Source organism: Stegodyphus dumicola, chromosome 3 (genome assembly GCF_044657685.1).
Source record: "Stegodyphus dumicola isolate Sdum_Otavi_A_Nest chromosome 3, ASM4465768v1".
In the NCBI taxonomy this organism is placed as follows: Eukaryota; Metazoa; Arthropoda; class Arachnida; order Araneae; family Eresidae; genus Stegodyphus; species Stegodyphus dumicola.
In genome coordinates, this window is record NC_140770.1 from 189,857,775 (window position 1) to 189,879,687 (window position 21,913).

The 21,913-nt window shown below is 36.4% G+C and overlaps 1 protein-coding gene across 3 annotated transcripts in view; it reads right to left on the bottom strand.

Moving 5' to 3' along the window:
• Positions 1-21,913, bottom strand: part of LOC118185412 (nephrin-like) — a 1,505,573-nt gene that overhangs the window by 839,230 nt on the left and 644,430 nt on the right. For all 3 annotated transcript variants that reach the window (XM_085813712.1, XM_085813714.1, XM_085813713.1), the window contains one exon: positions 21,365-21,661. In XM_085813712.1, coding sequence (XP_085669838.1) covers positions 21,365-21,661 — 297 coding nt within the window. The remainder of the gene's footprint in view (positions 1-21,364; positions 21,662-21,913) is intronic.

Genomic DNA, 21,913 nt, shown 5'->3' on the forward strand with positions numbered 1-21,913 from the left:
GCACAAACTCTAAATGTAATATCACGTAACGCAAGTGTAACGTCGTTTCTGAATAGTAATGAAATGTTGTATCGAATTACGTAACATAATATAGAAAATACTTACAGCACCGCATTATATGCAAACACTGTCATAAATAAGTATCTATGTGTCTGTACAAAAATCTCACAGGTTGAGCACCTATAATGTCTATATATCAGGTCTGCCTGTACGTCATCCCAAATCTCAATCACATAAAAGAGTAAATATAGTGTTACAAATATGTTCTATATGCAATGCTGCTTCTGACAATGTATTTACAGAGTTGAATCTGCATAATGTAATTCGTAAATGTAATGTCAATAATGGTAATGTAATACCACTATTATCTCATATCTCATATATAATGTCAATGCCGCATCGCATAGTGTATATATAAGACATGCAATGTCATAATTATGTAAATATGTATATGCACAGCACTATTTATACGTGCAATGAAGTAATTTAGTTGCAACCGTCTTCTGCACACATATAGTACATATGTACTAGCCCTGCATGAAAGCTCCCAGAAGTTCATTTGCGTAATTACAGGAATAATTATTATGTTCTATACGTAGCTATATGCAATCTCTAGCCAACTTTAGATAAGGGTGGACGTGGTGCTGTACTGATTAATCTTTAGGGCAAAGGGACAGTGCCGACGTCCTCCGTCACTTATCACTTATCACTTATCCTACTATGCTGCAACTTTTGTTTTAACGGCTTCTTTCTGCAGTCAGAGTAACTGGTGGAATACCTGAAATGATTTGTAAAGAACTGGTAGGTGTTGTTCTATATGCTTTTGTTATTGATAGCAGAAAAAGCCGTTGTATTGAAGTTAGTTGTCTTTTTGCATGTTGATTTAAATCTGTGCCCCAAGCAGAAGCGCCGTGTAGAAGAATCTTTTCTATTACTGTTGTATACCAAAGTTTCTGATATTGAGAAGAAATTCCCCAGTTTCTTGCTGTGGTTATTTTTATTGAGTTTGATAATATTAGAAGTTTATATTTGATATGTTGATGCTATGAAAGTCTATTATCAAGCATGATACCTAGGTATAGTAGTGAATTTACTGTTGCTCTTTTATCTTGTGCTATTTTGATAATTGGGTTTCGAAGGTTCTTTATCTTGGTGCCCTGTTTTGGTATATAAAGAGCTTTACTCTTGGGAATTGATATTTTTAACTTTAATCTTCAGAATTGATATTTTTTCCTACTGAGCCGACGCCGTTCTCGCTCTGTATTCTGACTATCATTTTGAAATAAAGATGACTTATGGCTGCTTGCTGTGTCTGTCTTTTTTCCAAATTTCATCACTTTCTGACTAATCCTTCTTGGTGTTCCATTTTCAATGTCGAGCAGTGTATGTATGGTGAAACCGAAATCTGGAGAATGTCGACTTTCACCGGTGAATGTCAACATTAACATAGTCGTTTGGTGTATGTCCGAAATATTTTCCAAACACTCTTATTTCTGGCGTACACCGGTAAATGTAGACATTCACCATGTACTAATGATGAATGTTGAACATATAAGAATATTATATTTTCTTCTCCGTAATGCAGTCGCGAAAAAACGCACTTGAGACTTAAAATAAGAACTTAAAACACACAGTACATTCAAAATGAGAAAGGAAAATAATAGAAGTTAAAAACTTATTAAATTATGTGATTCAAATCTTATTTATTGCAACAACTTAAACTATTATGACACTTTGAATTGTACAAGAGGCCCTTGCTTTTACAACTGCATTTATTTGTGTAACACCTCCTTTTACAATAACAGCGTATACATATACTCCTCTCCTTTCGACGTACACTAGAGCATGTCTGTGATTGCCGACATACACCGGTGAGGGTCCGAATGTACAAGAATGTAATGCAATATTCGATCTTTCACCGACGTATTTGGTGAATGTTGACATTCTCCGGTGAAAGTCGACATTCTCTAATTTCGGTCTTCACATATACTTTAAAGAACTGACCTGCATACAAGTATTACTTTTTTTATTCACTTTTAATAGTATTTCTATAAGTGTAACAGATATCAACTATCTTTTGTCAACAACTCCTAGGCGAAGTGAAAGGTAATCTATTCGGAACTTAAGCCATTAGTATTGACTGTAAAATATTGTTACGAATTTTGTACATAGATGAATGATTTTAGTGAAATCATTTGTGAATTTGTTGTATTTTGCTGCATAATCTAACGCGAAGTATCTAAATAGGCAAGCTATGTCGGAAAATTAACAATACAGGGAAAAGTCGATTTTACATCTCTGTAATTTGGCGAAATCGCCAAGCTGACCACAGTTTTAGCGACTTATTTTATCGCCAGATTTGGCCAAAATCGCCAAAGGTCTTGGCGACATTTGGGTATTGTCCCTGTAAAATACTAGCAAAAAATACTAGATTTATCTCGGCGGCCGGTTTAAACTATATAAGACCAAAGAAGGCTAGATCTCTCAAAAACTGCTAGATTAATCGGAATGAAATATATCTGGGACTTAAGAAAGTTATCCAGAACTTGACTGTAAAATACTTTGATTTTAGTGTTATGTTTATTTCAATCAACGAAGTTATATAGGCTTTATGGTATTGCTGATGAAATTAAAAAATTAATTCAATCGAACCCATGTATGACGAACCCCATAATAATGAATTCATATGAATGGACTTAAGCGAATGTAACTAATGTCCAATGAATTGTAATTTAAAATCAACCGTAAGATTCTTTCTAATTCAAACTGTTTTGAAAGCCATTAATGAATTATATTTGATTTTCGTTTTGTTTGTATTTCTCGAAATTTAAAGGGCAGTAAACATCATATATATCTATACTGATTTCAGATAATAGGTTTTATGCATACCTTGTTCTCCCACCTCCCACAAAGGTTTTGTATAAAAGTGAAGAACACGTTCTTCAACCTTTTTTTATAACGAGAGCACACTTCATGTTATTCAGTAAAAACAAAGCTTTAACTATGGGTCAAAATAGACCCATAGTTAGTTATCATTTATCAAATGATGTCGCACATTTCATAAACCTTACTTAGTAGTTTCATACTTATTACAGTTCGTGTGGATTACATTTACATTAGAAGGGAAATGGGCACACTTTAACTAGACGATATTTAAAGCTGAAATATTTTTTTCAGTCACATAAGTTTATGATTACACAAAATGTGTTGCACTTAGTTAAAATTTTTTCTGTCAAAATTGAATATTTTAAACCTATAATATCTTTCGCGTCATAATAGCTTAAGAATATTATCAGGGAGAAATGCAAAAAACGCAAAACAGAATACAAGAATGTTGATTTATCTGTTTGCTTTTATTTTCTTCACTATCGCTGTGCTCGCGTGACTATCACTGATTTCTTTTTCATATATTCCCCGATGAAGCTAGAGAAATAAATTATACTTTTCTAAGCAGCACGCGATTCATCAGTAAAACTTGACAAAAGTAACAGAACATTTCCACATGTTGGCTACCTAAGCCTTCAACACGCAATGTTAATCATTAAATGTGAGAAACAAAGTCTAACGCATGAGAATGCTAGGTTACTTAAATTTTAATAATTTTAGAATTTATTTAAAGTATCTTCATATGACTGTGCATGCAAAATTTACAACATTTATATGATTACAGCATCTACGTATAGGTTCATCTTTACATACTAAATAAATTGCATTATCCTCCCCGAACACAAGGCAATCTGCATCACAAAGTAACTAATTTTCTTCACTTTTACACCTTAATTACACAGCCAAACTCACAATTCTCGTGACAGACCTGATACTCTAAATCCTATATTAAGTTAACGGTTTCGACAGAAGTCGGATAATGAAAGTTAGGATTCGCGTACAAGTACTTCTTAAATCACTTTCTGTGATAAGGGATCAACTCTGTAAAGTCTATTACGATAACGTCTTTTTCGTGCCCTTCACTTAAGCTCCAGAGTAAAATTCTAAGGGAAAACGTTCTCATACGTCTCCCTTTATAACGTTTTATTAGAATTAAGAGTATGATGAAGCTAGTATTCATGAAATGAGTAAATTACTTCTACATAAGAAAGAGAGATTATAGAGATTCTTACAAAATCATAAGTTTGTGCATTAAGACAAAAAAATATTCTTCCAGAGAATTAATTATTTTAAGCTTTAAGCAGATCCGTGGAATACTCTGTGCTATTTTCCTGAGCATAATTAACACTAAATTAACCATTAAATATAACCTTATTATGTATTAGTCGGAAATGAGAAGAATTTTTTGAATCCTTCATGTAAGAATGATAATAAAGGGAAAGTTACCAATTATTCTCTACTTCTGAAAATAGGGTATACATTTAGAGTTGAGTTTTATTCGAAATTATTATACATTTACAACTGTAATTAGTAATGAGCAAATCTTAAGTATTGTTATTGCTTTTGTGACTAATCTCGCTTGTCTGACATCAGACCAAGCCCACGGAATTCATCATGACAAAGAGGAAAAATTGCGCCAGTCGTTAACAAGAACTTTGGCCACCATATAGGTTACAATACTATAAGGTCCTGGCTTTCCAATAAAATATAAAGTTTACTATGATTCCGAAGCAGAAGTTGTCAAGTCTGCTGTTATAGTTCGCAACCAGAATCTTTCTCCTTTTTTGGATTTAAATCATACAGTTTATAATACTGTTGTTTTAGATATAAAAATCAATGGATCTGACTTGACTATTTGTTCCGCTTATTTCGAGCCCCAAACTAATATTGACATAGAACTATTAAAAATTTCACAAATTTTAATATGAAGAAACCGTGCAATTTTTTATGTGGTATGGATTCGAATAGCAAATCAGCGATTTGGCATAGTCCTATTACTGATGCTAGAGGAACGAAACTTAGTGATTTTATTAGTGCGAATCATTTGTTTCTACTTAATGAAAATCGCGGAACTACTTTCTGTTCCACGCAAGACTCGAGTTATATTGACCTTAGGTTTTGTAGCTTAGGGCTACTGCCATACGTTCAAGGTTGGGATATCTCTTTGGAAGATTCTCTTTCTGACCATAAAATGATTATTTTTGAACTTGTTTTATACCGTCCGATTATATATTCTAATTTGTGTACTTTTAATTTAAAAAGAGTGAACTGGTTTTTATTTACTGAACTTTGTAAGAGAGAATTATGTAACTTGAATATCCTTCTTAACAGTTGCTCTGATTGTATTGCATTAGAAAATGTAAACAGACTTTCTACCGTTGTTTTTAATTGTGCTTTACTTTCAATTCCGATGAAGAAAAGTAAGAAGAATGGGATCCCTTGGTGGTCTAAGGAAATTGATTGTTATAGAAAGCATGTAAATGCTGCTAGGCGTAGATTCCAGACAGAAAGAAACTGTCTTCTTAAAAATATTTATAAAATTAAATATTTCGAATTGCGGCATAAGTACAAGGCTAAATTAGCTAATGCTAAGCTTGAGTCGCGGAGAAATTTTCTCTCAACTATTACTGTTCACAATGTCTGGAAATCCATATATAAGTATGGGGTTAAGACCAATTTTGCGAAAAGGATTGAGATTTCGGGAATTAAACTCCCGGATGGCAGTGTTACTTCTAGTTTGAGTGATACAATTGTTGCTATAATGACAAAGAATTTCCAAAGAGATAATGCGCGTGATAACAGAAATTCTCATAGAACTATGCGCACTGAGTCTGATGGACCTTATATTTCTTTTATGGACTGTCCGTTCTCTACTTCAGAAGTTAACAGTGTTATTAAAAATTGTGTTAAGGCCTGTTCTTGGAAAGTCCACATTTATCTATTTAGACGATATCATTATTACTAGTGATAATCTCGACCAACATGTACAGGATTTAAGACAAGTGTTTTCTTTATTAAATGAGGCCGGTCTAAAAGTTAATGCGAAAAGTGCAAATTTGCAGCCCCTGCATTAAAATATTTAGGTTACAAGATATCTCAGAAACGAATAGAGACAGACGAATCAAAAATAATCGCTGTACAAAAGTATCCGACTCCAAACACGGCGAAGAAGCTCTTTTCTTTTCTAGGCCTTTGCTCATATTATAGGTCCTTTATAAAAGATTTTGCAGCTATCGCTGAGCCATTGTTAAAATTAAAAAGGAAAAAGGCAAGATTCTCGTGGACGGCCGAAGCCAATAGTGCTTTCGAAAAATTAAAACAAGCATTAACGCAAGCCCCTGTGTTGAAATTTCCTGAAAAGGATGAGAATTTAGAAATTTCAGCGGATGCTTCGGATTATGCGGTAGGAGCGGTACTTTCGCAAAATCAGCAGCCCGTGGCATTTTTTAGACGAACTTTAAATCAAACACAAAGAAACTATTCCGCGACCGAGAGAGAGAGGCACTTGCAGTTCTGTTAGCAGTGCAAAAGTTCCGAGTCTATTTTGGAAAGGCGCCAATAACAGTGTACTCTGATCATGCGGCGGTAACTAGATTGTACTCAGGGAAAAACTTATCCCCAAGGTTAATAAGATGGGCACTCAAGCTACAAGAATATAATCTGGTAATCAAGCATACCCCCGGAAAGGAAAATATCGTAGCAGATGCCCTATCCAGAATTAAAATAGATGAAGAAGGTAATACTGTAAAGGTGCAATGCTCACAGCATGTACAATAAATTCCCGAGAAACTGTAATAACCGAACTGGGTAAGGATCCTGAGTTTGGAAGCATTTATGAGTATTTAAAAGATCCTGAAAATTTTAGCCACGAAGATATTGTGGCGATAAGAAATAGGGCGGCCCATTACGAACTAATAGATGGTCTATTATTTTACACAAAAACTACAAATTCCAACAACTAACTTCGACCTGTTATCCCAGCTAGTCTTAGATTAAATATCCTGCAGGAGTTGCATGACAGCCCTTTAGCTTCTCATGCTGGTATTCGAAAAACTATCCAACGCGTACGCGAGGCAGTCTATTTTCCTGAACTGCAAAAGTTAACAAGGGCGTATGTCCAGTCCTGCCCAACATGTCAAGCAGTTAATTATATTAATTTCCGCCCGGCCGGGTTTCTAAATAGTATTAAATCCGAATTTCCAAATGAAATAATTGGCATCGATTTATTGGGCCCTTTCCCAAAATGTCAGTTAAATAAAAGTCGCTATCGCCTTGTTATGGTTGATCATTTTAGTAAGTGGACCGAAATTGTTCCCTTAAAACGAGCCTCCGCGAAATTAGTTACTGATTCTATTTTAAATAAATATATTTTAAAATACGGGGCGCCCCTAAAAGTTATATCGGATAATGGTCCTCAATTTGTAAGTAATGTATTTGAAGACATGTGCCAAAAACTGGGCATACGTCATTTAAAAATGGTCCCGTATGGCCGCAATCAAATATAGCGGAACGGGTCAATAGAAATATAGTGAAAATTATCCGTAGTTATGTTAAACATTTTCATAAAAGCTGGGATAACTATGTCAATAAATTTGCTTTCGCCCTTAGGACCGCAAAACATGATACAACGGGCAAAACTCAGGCTGAGTTATTTTTAGGCAGAAAGATTATAACGCCGTTAGGTAAATTATTTTATGTGCAACAAAGAGCCCCAGAATTTAAAATGGGTGATATAGAAAAATTAATTAAAGAAGCAAAAAAGAATACTGAAGTAGCACAAAGAAAACAGAAGCTTTATTATGATTTGAAACGACGGGGAGTAACTTATAAAGTAGGGGATGAAGTGTTAAAAATTAAGCATTCACTTTCTTCAGCACCAGAAGATAAAACTGCCAAATTTTTTCCACGATTTGAAGGACCATATGTCATAGAAAAAATAGCTCACGCTGTAGTAGTGTTAAAAGCCAGAAATGGTGAAACCTGCTCCGCAAACATTCATCAAATCAAACCCTACTATGATCGTAATAAAATGCAAATTTTCAAAGATCTTTTGCAGGATCCGGCACGGCAGACACGGCAGGCACAAGCTACAGAGGTGGAACAACGTCAAGCACAAGGACAAGCCATGAGGAGGCAGGAGCAATTGAAAAGAAAGTTTCCCCGCTGGAAAATTGAAGGTAACAAGAAAAAGAATCCGTTCCACCGTCCAGAAAAGAGAGCTCACGAACACCCCCAGAATGAAGAAGGGAGAAGTACGACGAATCCAAAGAAAGCCAGGAGAAATAACGGCAACTATAACCCGGCTCCCAAACGGAAGATCAACTCATCGGACAGGACTCTCCGCAGCAAATGTCGCCGAACTGCGGAAGGGCCACCAGCGGCGGAGGAAAAGTTAGAAGGAAAATTTCAACGGCCAGCAACGAGGTCCAAGCAGGAACGCGAAAGAAGTGTCCCCGTTCCGCCAAGACCAGCTGCCATCAAACGGCCAAGACCACAGGCAGAGTCAAAAAAGAAGGTATTCAAGGGTGACCGAACTGGAGGAAAAAGAAAGGTTCTAGAGGAAGGCACTGAAGGGCGAGCCCGCACAAGAAGGAGGATAAATCAAACCAGAATCTGCGCTACCTTCCAGGACTGGGCTCAGAAAAGTATGTCCGAATATCACAAAGATAAGTAAAATTTTATGTTACTTTGCAAACTTAAGTTAATCTTTCATTCTTACTGCAAGTGGCAGATTTCAAGAAGTTTTACCTCATGTGAGGTCTACCTTTATCGCCAAAAATGCGAGAAATGAGTTGTTACCGATTTTGGTATTATGTTTTTCAATTACTCGCGCGTAAAACTAAAGTTGATGTATAATAGCGTTGTGTAAAGACTTAAATATTGTAAAAGGTTATTGTATAAATATTATTTAAAACATTCTGGCAAGAAAGAAGTTTTAGTCTGAAAGACTTTTTGAAATGTATTATTTCAATGTAGAAAGAATTGGCACTTGCTTTGAAAAGAATAGAAGTTAACAATGTACTACTAATGTATGTTTTAAAATACGTAAAATTAACGGCATGTTAATATGTTCTTATATACAATGTGAACTGTTATTTTAAATGTTAAGAAATACTGTGATATAGTAAAAGTGAAAGTAATGCCAAAAATTTTAAACTTATTCGTGTGACTGTAAAAAGACCAAATTATGGTGAATATGTGTTAAAGGTTGAATGAATGTAGTTAGGCTCTCTGACGCTACACTTCAGAGTTAGCCACTTTCAGAATAGTATCTCAGGGTTTAGAGTTGAAGATAGCGTGTGTTACGAGGTCTGGTTATGAATTTTAACACGTTAGTGTTTTGATTGTAGGAGGCAGTGTTGAACACGTATACATAAACACATTCGTGTTTGGTGTTCTTTTACAACACATGTCAGAGAGCACGGGGAGAGATAATTAAAATAGTCATGAATGAAATAAGAATGTTAAGAGAAATATAAATATGCATGTTACTTGCCATTTCATTGTGTAACATTTCATTAAACTAGTTTTCCTTCCAGATCTCTGGAAGGAACCAGATTTGAATAAAAACTCCTGTTTAGATGCAGTACAGATGAAAAATTGGGTGTCCATGGAGCTGCTATTGTAAAAACAATTTTTTTTTTTTTAATTTCTAGTTTCTAGTAAGAAATGTTTGTAAAAGATTGGCCTCGCGTTAGATTCTAGAGCTAAAAGTTTTCAACAAGGTCGTTTTAGACCTCAGTTTCAAACTAATTAACTCTGGCGGGAAGTATGTAAGGATCTTAAGTTTTACTAACGTTTATTTTATTTTAAAGCTTTACCATCACTTCTTATTTTCTACTTCCGGCCAGAATTAAAAGCGTAAACTTATTTATGCAAAATTTGTCTGGCGAACGCCAAGTACTTAAGTTGTGGCTTTTTGCCAAGCGAGAGAGAGGAAGGAGTTAGTCGAAGCAGGCCGCTTGCCTTAGAAGTTTTATTCAGTTGCTGTTTGCCTTCCAGGCCAGAGGTTTAATCCTCGTGATAATTTTAAACGTATTGTAGTGTTAACAGTTCTCTGTACTACATACGGCTTCCTGTTAATATAAGGCCAATCTTCCACGTTTATTATTCCAAAGTTAAGTTAGAGTTTAGTTAAATATTTTTATATTCTTATATTCAGACCACAAGTAGTTGGTCTCTGTATTCCGAAGTACGGAAATTATTGTAAAGACTGAAAAATAAAGTGTTTTGCATACCCTTCCTGTGTATCTTGTCTACTTCCCACAGTTATTGAACATAGCTTTAGTAAGCTCCCTGTTCCGAGTCAGGTCTGTGCATGTTCCCAAAGAAAGTAAGACGGAACATTGAACCTGATAATGTGAAATTTTGCTATTTAAGTATTAGAAATTGCCTTCAGACCAAATTCTGTGTTTTAAATTAAAAACAATGCTATCTAATGCATATTGTTGCGTGCGTACCGGTTCGTTATGAAATGAATGCACAAGTCCGATAAAAAAAATGAACAAAAATTTATTATTATCACAACAAAAATGCTTAAATTTTCTCAAATTATCACGCAGTATTACAATATCTCACAGTAGTTTTCTTTTAACTACTCAAATGTCCAATAGAACGTAATTCAAAACAGCTAAAGAACGCTAATCCACGAATTCGCTACAATCAACAACAGTAGTTTTTTTTTAAACAACAACAAACTAAGCAACTACTACAAACTGAGATGTTTTCCTCCTTTTATAAGATTTTAAAATCACGCGCTAGAATTTTCCAGTACTTTCTCGAAATCAAAAAGAGATATTTATTTATTTAATGCACGCGCTCTTGTATTTTCAATTTTCCGGCTTAGCTTTCTTTTAATATTCGTCACGCGCTGCACTGCGCGAGAAATAAAACCAATTAATTTATAATTGAACTAATATTAGCTTTTTAAATACCAAATTCGTAACACTGCCCCCTTCCCAAGGACTGCACGTCCCGGGCAGTACAATCCCTGGACAGGAAGCTAAATTTACAACTGTGGCATAAATGCAACTGAGGCATAAACATTACATTACAATATCAAACAATATAAACAATAAATGCAATAACTAACTTGAACAAATCAAATGCTATCAAATACTAAATACAAAACAAATACTAAATGCAAATCAAATACTAAATACAAATCAAATCAAATACACATTTATAAACAAAAAGGACCATGTTCTTATACTATTTACAATTATTTACATTATGTACTATGGCCATAGTAATGAGCTAACCTGTCGTAATGAACGACTTTAGGTTTAGAGTTCGAAGACTTACGAATCCGAACCACGACGTCATTCAGCCTGTTTAGGACTGTGTACGGGCCATCCCAAGGTGACTGTAATTTCGGACAAAGTCCTTTCCGTCGAGTCGGATTCCACAGCCACACCTTGTCTCCTTCGTGGAATTGATGTTCAGTAGCTCTTGTGTCGTATCGGGTCTTCATCTTCTCCGTCGCCAAGTTGACTCGCTCTCGTGCAAAGTTGTGCATCACTTCAAACCGGGCCTGGAGATCTTGAATATATTGCTCAGACGATAAAGGAGCATCCGGAGGGCGGTCAAACAATAGATCACAAGGCAGACGAAGATCACGACCGAAGAGCATTTGTGATGGAGAATAGCCGGTAGTGTCGTGGACAGCACTGCGGTAAGCCAGTAAAAAGAGTGGTAATTTCTTGTCCCAGTCCTGTTGGTTTCTGGAAACCACTAATGAGTGGTTATTAAGGATGGTTCGATTGAACCTCTCTACCATGCCGTCCGACTGGGGATGCAATGGCGTCGTTTGAGTTTTGTCAATGCCGAGTAGTTTGCATAGTTCTTTGATTACTGCCGAGGTAAAATTCCTTCCCTGATCGGAATGTAACTGAAGAGACACTCCGAACCTGGAAATCCAGTGCTGTATCATTACCTCAGCTACTGTGATAGCCTGATCAGGAATATGATAAGCTTCAGGCCACTTGGTGAAGTAATCAATGACAACGAGTATGTATTTGTTGCCATCAGCAGTTCGTGGCAGAGGTCCTAAGATGTCAAAGGCGATACGTTCAAAAGGCGCCCCTACGTTGTAACGTTGCTGCGTCTCTTCGGTCCTTTCCGACCTGCACAGGCATCGCAGGATCGGCACCACTTTTGCACGTCATCCTTTGCATTATTCCAGTAAAAGCGCTCACGAACTGTAAGGTCTTCATTATTCCAAAGTGACCTCCCGTAGGGCTGTTATGTAGTTCTTTAAGGACATCAGGAATGCGAGATCTTGGAAGTATCAGCTGCCATCGGAACGTCTTCCCATCATCCGATTCAAATTTCCGGTATAAGACGCCGTTTCGAATGTGAAGTGAATCCCAGAGTGCCCAATACTGTTTGGTTGTAGGACTACAGATAGAAATGTCCTGCCAGGTAGGTTTTCTGGTTGATGACTCCATTAAATCAATTATCGGTTTAATGTCGCGGTCTTCCAGCTGGTCTTTCCTGACTTCATCATCACTCCACGGTTCTCGATCAGCCGATGTTGATGTTGTAATTTGTCTTGCGACCGGAGTCAGCAGCTCGTATTTCGCTTCCACCCTGGAACAATATCGGCAGCTTTCTTGGCAAGATCTTCTAGACAGGGCGTCGGCGTTTCCGAGTGATGATCCCTTACGATGACGGATAGTGATGTCATATTCTTGGAGTCTCTGTATCCACCTGGCTACTTGACCCTCAGGATTCTTGAAATTTAAAAGCCAGGTCAATGATGCATGATCGGTGCGGAGCAGGAATTTTCTGCCATATAGATAGTGATGGAACTGTTCTACGGCTTTGACTATGGCGAGCAACTCTTTCCTGGTGACACAATAATTCCTCTCCGGTTTAGACAGGCACTTGCTCCAGTAGGCCACTACACGTTCTTGGCCGTCTATTTCTTGGGACAAAACAGCACCGACACTTTCATTGCTCGCGTCGGTGTCAAGAATAAATGGTCGGTCGAGCTGAGGATACGTCAGGATTGGAGCAGATGTTAAAGCCTCCTTTAAGTTGTTAAATGCATCCTCGCATTCTTTTGTCCACAAGAATCTTTGCTTGCTCTCTGTCAGCTTGTGAAGGGGTCTTGCGATAGAAGAAAAGTCCTTCACGAATCTCCTATAGTAGGTGCAAAGCCCTAGGAAGCTTCTCAGCTGATGGACATTTTCAGGACGTTTCCAGGATTTAACCGCTGATACCTTTTCAGGATCCGTACGCACACCTTCTGCAGAGATGACATGTCCCAGGTAAGTCACTTCCTTTCGGAACAATTTGCATTTAGCGGGACTCAGCTTCAGATTGGCTTCTTTCAGTTTCTGAAGCACCTTCCTAAGATTTTTTAAATGTTCTTCAAAACTCTTTCCGACGATGATGATGTCGTCCAGGTATATCAGGCAGGCTTCGTAGGAAAGACCTTTCAAAACAGTCTCCATAAGACGTTCGAATGTTGCCGGCGCATTACACAGTCCAAACGGCATCACCTTGAATTGCCAAAGCCCTTGTCCCGTAGTAAATGCCGTCTTTTCTCGGTCTTCAGGCTGTATTTCTACCTGCCAATACCCACTCTTTAAATCAAGTGTTGAGAACCACTTGCTTCCAGAAAGAGTGTCTAGAATGTCGTCAATTCTAGGAAGAGGGTAACTGTCTTTCTTCGTAACCTCATTCAACCGGCGATAGTCAACGCAAAATCTTGTTGAGCCGTCTTTCCTTCTGACGAGAACGATGGGAGATGCCCATGGACTCGCTGAAGGCTCGATGACATCGCCTTCTTCCATATCTTTTAACAGTGTTCGCACCTCTTCCTGTTTAGCAAACGGTAGACGTCTTGGATGTTGCTTGATCGGGGGATGATCGCCGGTATCTATTCTATGTTGTGTCAAACTAGTTCGACCCACGTCAGAAGACGAGCAGGAGAAAACAACTTGAAGATCTTTGATGACGCGATCGGCAGCATTCTTCTCTTCATCGTTCAATTGCGCATTCTGCAATAACTCCGATGTAATGCTCTCTGATGAGGACACGGATTCTTGGATATTGCTCTTTCTTTCAACGCTGGTTACTGGAGTACATGCTGCAACCACGTCGCCTTTCTTAATAACTCTCGCCTTCTCAGTTACATTGGCAACTCTCACCGGGATAACCATTCTCGATAGGTCGACGAGTGTTGAGGCTACTAGTACTCCTTTCGGGCTATTACAGTTATTGGGATATTCTATGATGCCGTAGCGGAAATCTCTGTTTTCGGCTATAGATCCAGAGAGTAAAATTTCTGTTCTTGCCGGTATTGTGATATTGTCTTGTGCTATGATTCTGTGGACAGATTTAACTTCTTCATTATTAATTCCAAATAACGTTATGTCCTCAGACGCAGAATGCAATTCGTTATTTTTAAAGTCCAAGGAAAAATTGTATTTCCTTAGAATGTCCAATCCGAGTATGCAAGAATCAGTGATCTCTGCTACATATGCCGTGTGATGGTAAGCGGCACTTCCAAACGTGATGTTAACATTTACTTTCCCATTGATGTCGATCTTCTCACCGGACACAGTCTGTAGGGTAACGCAGGGCGGCGTCCAGATAAGTTTGCTTTACAGTTGTTGAGCCAAATCTTTTCGGATGATGGTAACGTTGGCTCCTGTGTCTATCGTCATATTGCAGGGGACTCCGTTAATATGTCCTATTATGAAAAGTCCATTACTGCCGCCTCTCACTGCAGAAATCTGAAGCGCTTTAAACTGGGGCTTTTCATTATCTGGCAACCTCCGTCCCGCGAGATGGCCACTAATTAGTTTCCCTGCTGCTTGTTAGAAGCGGTCTTAACATCCGTACCCTGGGGTATTCTGCAGTTTCGTCGTATGTGTCCTTCAGCACCGCAGTTCCAGCACTTAACGGTCGGTTTCTTCTCACCAATATTCCGTCTCAAGGCGTTCAGTTGTCTAGTTAAATCGTCTAGACGAGCGGTGACTTGATCCCCTGGCTCCTGGACTTGAGCAGCTCTGACTGGGTGGCGGTCTCGACGAGTGGCTTGCTGGGCTGCCTCGAATTTCATGGCTTACACTAGAGCGCTTTTTAAATCTTTTACATCCGCCATTCGTAGAGCTTTTTGTATTTCAGTATCCCGGATGCCATCGATGAATTATTGCAGGGACAGGATTTCCCTTGTTTCTGTCGGGCACTCCGAAAAGGCGTGATGTGACAGCCTTTCAACATCCGTGGCGAGCTCCTGAAGTGATTCAGTGGGCTTCTGTTGACGGAATTTTAATTGAATTTGTACTTTAGACTGTAGTCTTTTAAACATTTCTCGCCAAAGCGCAGCTCCAAAGCGCCGGACAGAGCTTCGAAATCTAACCTTTTGTTTTCGGGAAGAGTCTGAAGGATATCCGCTGCGTCGGCTCTTAAAGAAGCGGCGAGATGACAGGCCTTAGCTTGGGAATCCCATCCATTCGCATCCGCAACGATAGAAAACTGGGTCTTGTACACTTGCCAGGATGTCTTCCCATCATATGTGGATAGCTTCAGAAATGGACGAGCAGGCATCGGTAAGAATTTAAAATCATCATTCTTGCTCCCTGCCGTCGCTACGAATTTCTTTAAAGTATCCATTTCTTTGGCAACTGCAGAAACTCTCTCATCAATTTGTTGTTCGATTTGGTGTTGGACGGCACAAACTCTTCCTTCAATTCGTTCCTCCACAGCCGAAACTCTCCCTTCTATATGTTCTTTTACAGAAGAAACTTTTTTTTCTATTTCTTCTTTCACCGAAGAAACTCTTTCTTCAATTTGATCTTTTACGAAAGAAACTTTTTCTTCAATTTGTCCAACTTTATTTTCAACTGTGTCAATTCTGCCTTCCATAGCTTCAAATTTATTTTCTATTATGCAGGTAATTTCTCTTTTCATTTCTTCTTGACATGCTTCAATCTTTTCTTGACCAGCTTGAACGGCTTTCATTTCGTCCTTAACGGATTCCTGGCCCAATTTCATTTCTTCCTTAACGGATTTGACGACCCCTTCCATCTTTTCTTGGAAAGCAGCAAATGCAGTCATCATTTGCCTGAATTGTTCTTCCATCGCTCTTGTTATTGGCATTCAAACCCCACTTCTGACACCAAAAATTGTTGCGTGCGTACGGGTTCGTTATGAAATGAATGCACAAGTCCGATAAAAAAAATGAACAAAAATTTATTATTATCACAACAAAAATGCTTAAATTTTCTCAAATTATCACGCAGTATTACAATATCTCACAGTAGTTTTCTTTTAACTACTCAAATGTCCAATAGAACGTAATTCAAAACAGCTAAAGAACGCTAATCCACGAATTCGCTACAATCAACAACAGTAGTTTTTTTTAAACAACAACAAACTAAGCAACTACTACAAACTGAGATGTTTTCCTCCTTTTATAAGATTTTAAAATCACGCGCTAGAATTTTCCAGTACTTTCTCGAAATCAAAAAGAGATATTTATTTATTTAATGCACGCGCTCTTGTATTTTCAATTTTCCGGCTTAGCTTTCTTTTAATATTCGTCACGCGCTGCACTGCGCGAGAAATAAAACCAATTAATTTATAATTGAACTAATATTAGCTTTTTAAATACCAAATTCGTAACAATATTCATTCTGCGCTTTCTATGTTAGTTATAGTATCTGAATTATGATAACTAAATTCTTTCAAAAAACTGCATTTATTACTCTAACAATAAGTCATTTATTCATTTCATAAATAATTCATTTCTATTTTACTTTTCTTCGGTGCTGTAATAATATAAGTATTTCAATAAAATTCCAAATATTCTGTTTCAAAGTACTGGACACAGAACATGGAAAGATATGAGGAACACCTGATGCCTAAAATTTCTAGGCACAACAAAAATAAGATTTCTTTCATAAATTCACTTTTCAGTTTAGAGCTAAAATCATTCTTATAGTTTACCAAATAAAAATACCCCAGATCAATATTTTATTAAATAACCTTTTGCACGGATAGCTGCTTTTATTCTTTTGGGCACCGCATCTACTTGCTTCTGGAGTTCATTTATGTCCAGAGAATACAATGCATTGGCTATGCAGCTTTTTAGATCTTGCAAATTAGATTGAAGAGGAAAATGCTGTCGGATACGTCTTTCCACTATATTCCACTCATTTTCTATGGGGTTACGATCCCGGCTATGCAGTGGCCAGGGAGAGTGTTGGAAGTCAGAATGATGTTCAGTGAACCAATTGTGAACACTTCTGGCACGATGCTATACATCGTGCCACATCGTGCCAGAAGCATCGTGCATTATCGTTCATGAAGTATCGCCATCGTCCATCGATGTATATAGCATTGTGCCTTATCGTCCATGAAGAATCCGTCGCCATCAGAGTAAAAATGCAACATTGCAAGGTGCACTGGATCTGCCAGTATATCTAGGTATCTCATTTATGTTTGTTTACACTCGAGGAATACCAGGGCACCACTTCCATGCCGTATCATGATACTCCCATCAGACCCTTGCACATTAAGAGCAAAGCAATATCGATTCACGGCTTTATGGGGTTCTCACCAAATTCGACGTCTTCGCGTCAGTGCAAAATAAGGTGTAGCGTGATTCATTTGACTACATTACCCGTTTCCAGTCCTCAAATGTTCAGTGCCTTCTTTCCCGACACCAGTGAAAACGAATTCTTGCATGTCGAGTAGAAATGAGTGGTTTTCTCTCAGGCACTCGACTATGCATTCCTATCCTCTGCTCATGGTTTGAGCTGAAATGTGTTGGGTAGAGCCTTGGTTGACGATATGTGTCAATTGAAGCACAGTGGAGTCTCTGTTCTGCCTAACAATGCGTCGGAGACGACGTTAATCACTCTCGCACCGCAGTTTGTCTTCTAGAGAAGCTCTGTGGGTTCTGATCCCAACTTTTGAAAACCTTTGATATGGCTGATTTTGAGAACCCAGTGAGATTTGCCGTCTTCGAAATCAAGATCCCTGTTAAACGGGCACCAACAATAAGCCATTTTTCTAATGGGGAAAGATCTGTCGTTGTTTCCATTTTACTTCACTTATCGTGAAAAATATTATAACACGTTACTTATATTAGCATTCTAACCGCGTGTAACCCACGTCATAAAAAATTGCATACTTCATCCCTGGCACGCATTCAAATGAAAATATCAAAGGTTTCTAATTCATTGACCAGTGTGTGTATTAACAATGAAATAAAAATATTTACTTTTTTTCGAAAATGTACTACATTGTCTTTTTACCAACATTTTAAATTACATTTTGATGCTGCACCTAAGATAATTGCTTCTGATAGAATATGTTGGACAAATTGAGAAAATCTCTTAATTAAAAGTTTAAAACACAAATGTTGCATAAAAATTGTAATCAGTCGGATTTTATCAGTTATTTTTAATATATCTCTTTAATCTATAGCTTTCAAATCTATTTCATTCGATATACTCTCTGACTTCGGATAGCGGGGTCTTAAGTGGCTCTGTGCTGAAATTCTTATATGCGTTCGCAGGAGTGTAAGGTAAAGAATGGTGAGTGAAATTTGACGGTTAATTCGTTGGTATGTGCATTGATATTATTACTATCTCAGCTATGCATGTAAATGCTATTGATTTCTGTTAATAATTTATTGAAGGGATAAATTAAATAATAAAAACGTTTTGTCTCATGGCAAAAACATCAATTTATTCTGTTTTTTACAACTTAGGTTAGAGATGTTCATGCATGTTTAACCTCATGATCGTGTCTGTTGTAGTAAAATAATAAATCCATTAGAAAATATCTTTGCTCAGTAATATCTGAAAATATAAAATTCAGACCCATATAAAACAGAATTTGTTTGTAAAGCGTATAAAATAAATTTCCTTCTGCGAATTTTTCTTTTATAAAGAATTATGGAAATATTTCAGCACTAAAATTAAACATGCTTATAAACAACATAATTAAAATAATATTTTCATATTAGTTTGAAACTTCAAGTATGGAATCAAATTTTTAACAATTAATTTATTTCGAATAAAAGATATGCAATTTTAAAATCCTTTTTGCGTTTGTGTCTTCAATTCATTTGCATTATATTACTCAAAATTAAATTATTAAAAAAATTAATAATCATAAAAAGTTCAATTATAAGATATCATCCTACACGTCTTATCCTCTACAAAATAAAACAAGTTGGAATATGCAACAATCCTTCAGATTTTCTAGAGCCTGTGATATGTCTCTTGTTGATTTCATTTTTGTAACTTTTCGAGAATCGTATTGAATAAAGCTCTTGGAATCTTTCTTATCGTCTAAGAAGAAACTGCAGTTTTTTTTTTTTTTTTTTTTTTTTTTTTTTTGCTACTATTATTTTTGCTTTTCATGTTCTATAGTTTTGCTGACTACGCAAATTTCCGTTTTCCGTCCTTTTTTAGGTTTTTGTTAGAATATCTCAAGTTTTGTTGACTTTAGATCTCATGTTTTTCCCTTCAGTTCTTCTACATGATCTTTTTATGCACTGAATTTCAAGTCAGCTAGCTAGAGATACTTTGCTTTTCCCCATATTCTTCCTTTAGAATATATTTGGACTAAAATACACCATGTTTCAAATTTTAATCTTAAAGTTACTTGAACGTATTTATTTCAATTTAACTGATTAAAGCGGATTAAAAGTTATTCTCTACTCGGATTAGGCGGCATCAGTATCATCATTTGTTAAATACATTAAAGGTGCATATAAAAATTACCATTAATTATAATTTGGATATACTAGATTACAAATTCAGTGCACTTTTAAATTCTCATTGTGAGTTAAATATAATACAGATTTAGTCGGTCTGATTTAGCAAACAAAGACTACTTAATGGTGAAACTTTCTATCAAAGAAGTATCTTCCATAGAAACGGGGAAGTCATTTTTATTATTTCTACAATGAGTCATATTCATACTGCCCATTTCTTAGGTCGTGCCATTCTTTCAGGTTTTGCAGACATATTTATTCTCTCCAAAGGGAGATAATCTTCTAAAGTATTATTTTTAAATCCAAAATTCTAGAATTAACATTATTAAATGTGAAACATATAATATGCTTTCTTACTTTTTTGTTCATCTTTTGGCCTTCAACATGCAGCAGTCATGGGAATTTTTGCATTTGGTTATGAGGTAAGTTTTGTATTGATGTTTGAAATATTAAGCATTTCACTTGTTAATGTTACTTTTCTAAAACTGCTCATACATTCGACTTGATCGACTTACTACTGTGGGTTAATAGATGAACGTTTCTTTCAAATTTCTGTATTTCCAGTAATGTTAACAAAAATTAAAGAAAGAAGTTGTAAGAAAATTAAGTCAGTTAATTAATTTAAATCATAAAAAATTAATTCTCATGAATTCAGCAAAATACTAGGGTCAAATAATTATGGAAGCATTTAGATCCTTAAAAAGGATTCTGAAAAAGAAAAATAGAGAGTTATCATTAGATTCGTTTTTTCAATAAAGAATTATAGAATAAACAGGTCAAACAGTTTTCTGCAGGAAGATAGTAAACGGCATTTAATTTAGAAAGCAACAATATATGCTGTGGATCACAGCAGACACTATTCCTTTGTTTGCTCTCATTAATGTGAATTTATGTGGTAACAGCGCAAAAAGGAATCTCATTTGATCATATCTTACAATAGCCTGTAAAATGATCTGTTGGTCTACCATTTAAATTAAATGTGTTGCTCTTATCTTATGGTCTTTTATTTGTTTTCAAAAAGAAAATGGTCAAAAAATGTTTTAAATGAGCTATTTAATTTTGGTTTTATTACTTATTACACTGTTTTTTTTTGGAAAGTGTTATTTTTTTTTTGTTGAAACAATTAACCTGAGATACATTTTTCATGTTAAGTAAATTTTAACATCATTTTGTCTTCAAACAACAGTAAAAGCCTGACCATTCAAGAAAGATTAAAAATTGTTTAGCAGAAGTATTTTGGGCGATTCTGTAGCTGTAATGTAATATAGAACAAGCACAATAGAAGAAAAAAGGAAACAAATAAATCAACTGCTATCCAGCATTGCTGGGCTGCAAACTACAAACGTACTTTTTTCCTAGCAAAAATCGACCAAAAATTTCATCAGCCGGTAAAAAGGATTTCTTTTAGTCTTTTTATATCAGAAAAAAATATCTTTACTTTATTCAAGGATATAAATTCTTACCGGCTTTTCGCACCCATTTACATATAGTTTATTCCTGATTTATTTTCATTCTCTAGATAATTCACATTTTATTTCCTTCCGTTTTCTTTTGCTTTGTATCTTTCCACTGTTTAGTCCCCCCCCCCTTTTACTGAAATAAAATCTGCGCCATGCATCGTTGGTTTTTCTTAATCAAAACCCTTACTTTTTACAGAAAAGAGAATTGAATACTTCTTGTACATTGTCTTAATATATAAAAATAAGACCATTCATTCACATTACTTACAATAAACACTGAGCTTGATTGATGTTGTCAGAGGTTCTTTTGTTGCCGAATTAGAGGCTCGACAATAGTAGGATCCAGTGTTATCCGCGGCGCTAACGATAAACGTAAGATTGTTAGCAGTGACAGTGTCATCCATGGTCAGATAATATGTAGCATCAATTTGAGCATTGCCCCTGTACCATATGAGTTGTGGTGGTGGGTTTCCACCTTCAGAAATGCACATCAAAGTTAAGGCCTCTCCTGCTTTTACGATGGTTCCCTCCTCGTATCCTTCTATGCGGGGAGGGCCTGGTGGATCTGAAAAAGAAAATTATCTTTAGCCTATTGTTTCAATTTGTTAGCATAGCTTAACAGAAAATAATTGTTTAGAAAAATCCTTTCGACACTCAAAATGCTTTTTGTCATTTGCTTATGATCAACGTTCAGAAGTATTAAAATGAGCACTGATGCAGTACTATTTGTAAAATTAACCTAAAGAAAATTTCAACAATTAGTTCATAAACAATAGAAATTATAGAAATGGTAATTCCGGATTTACGCAATTGACAG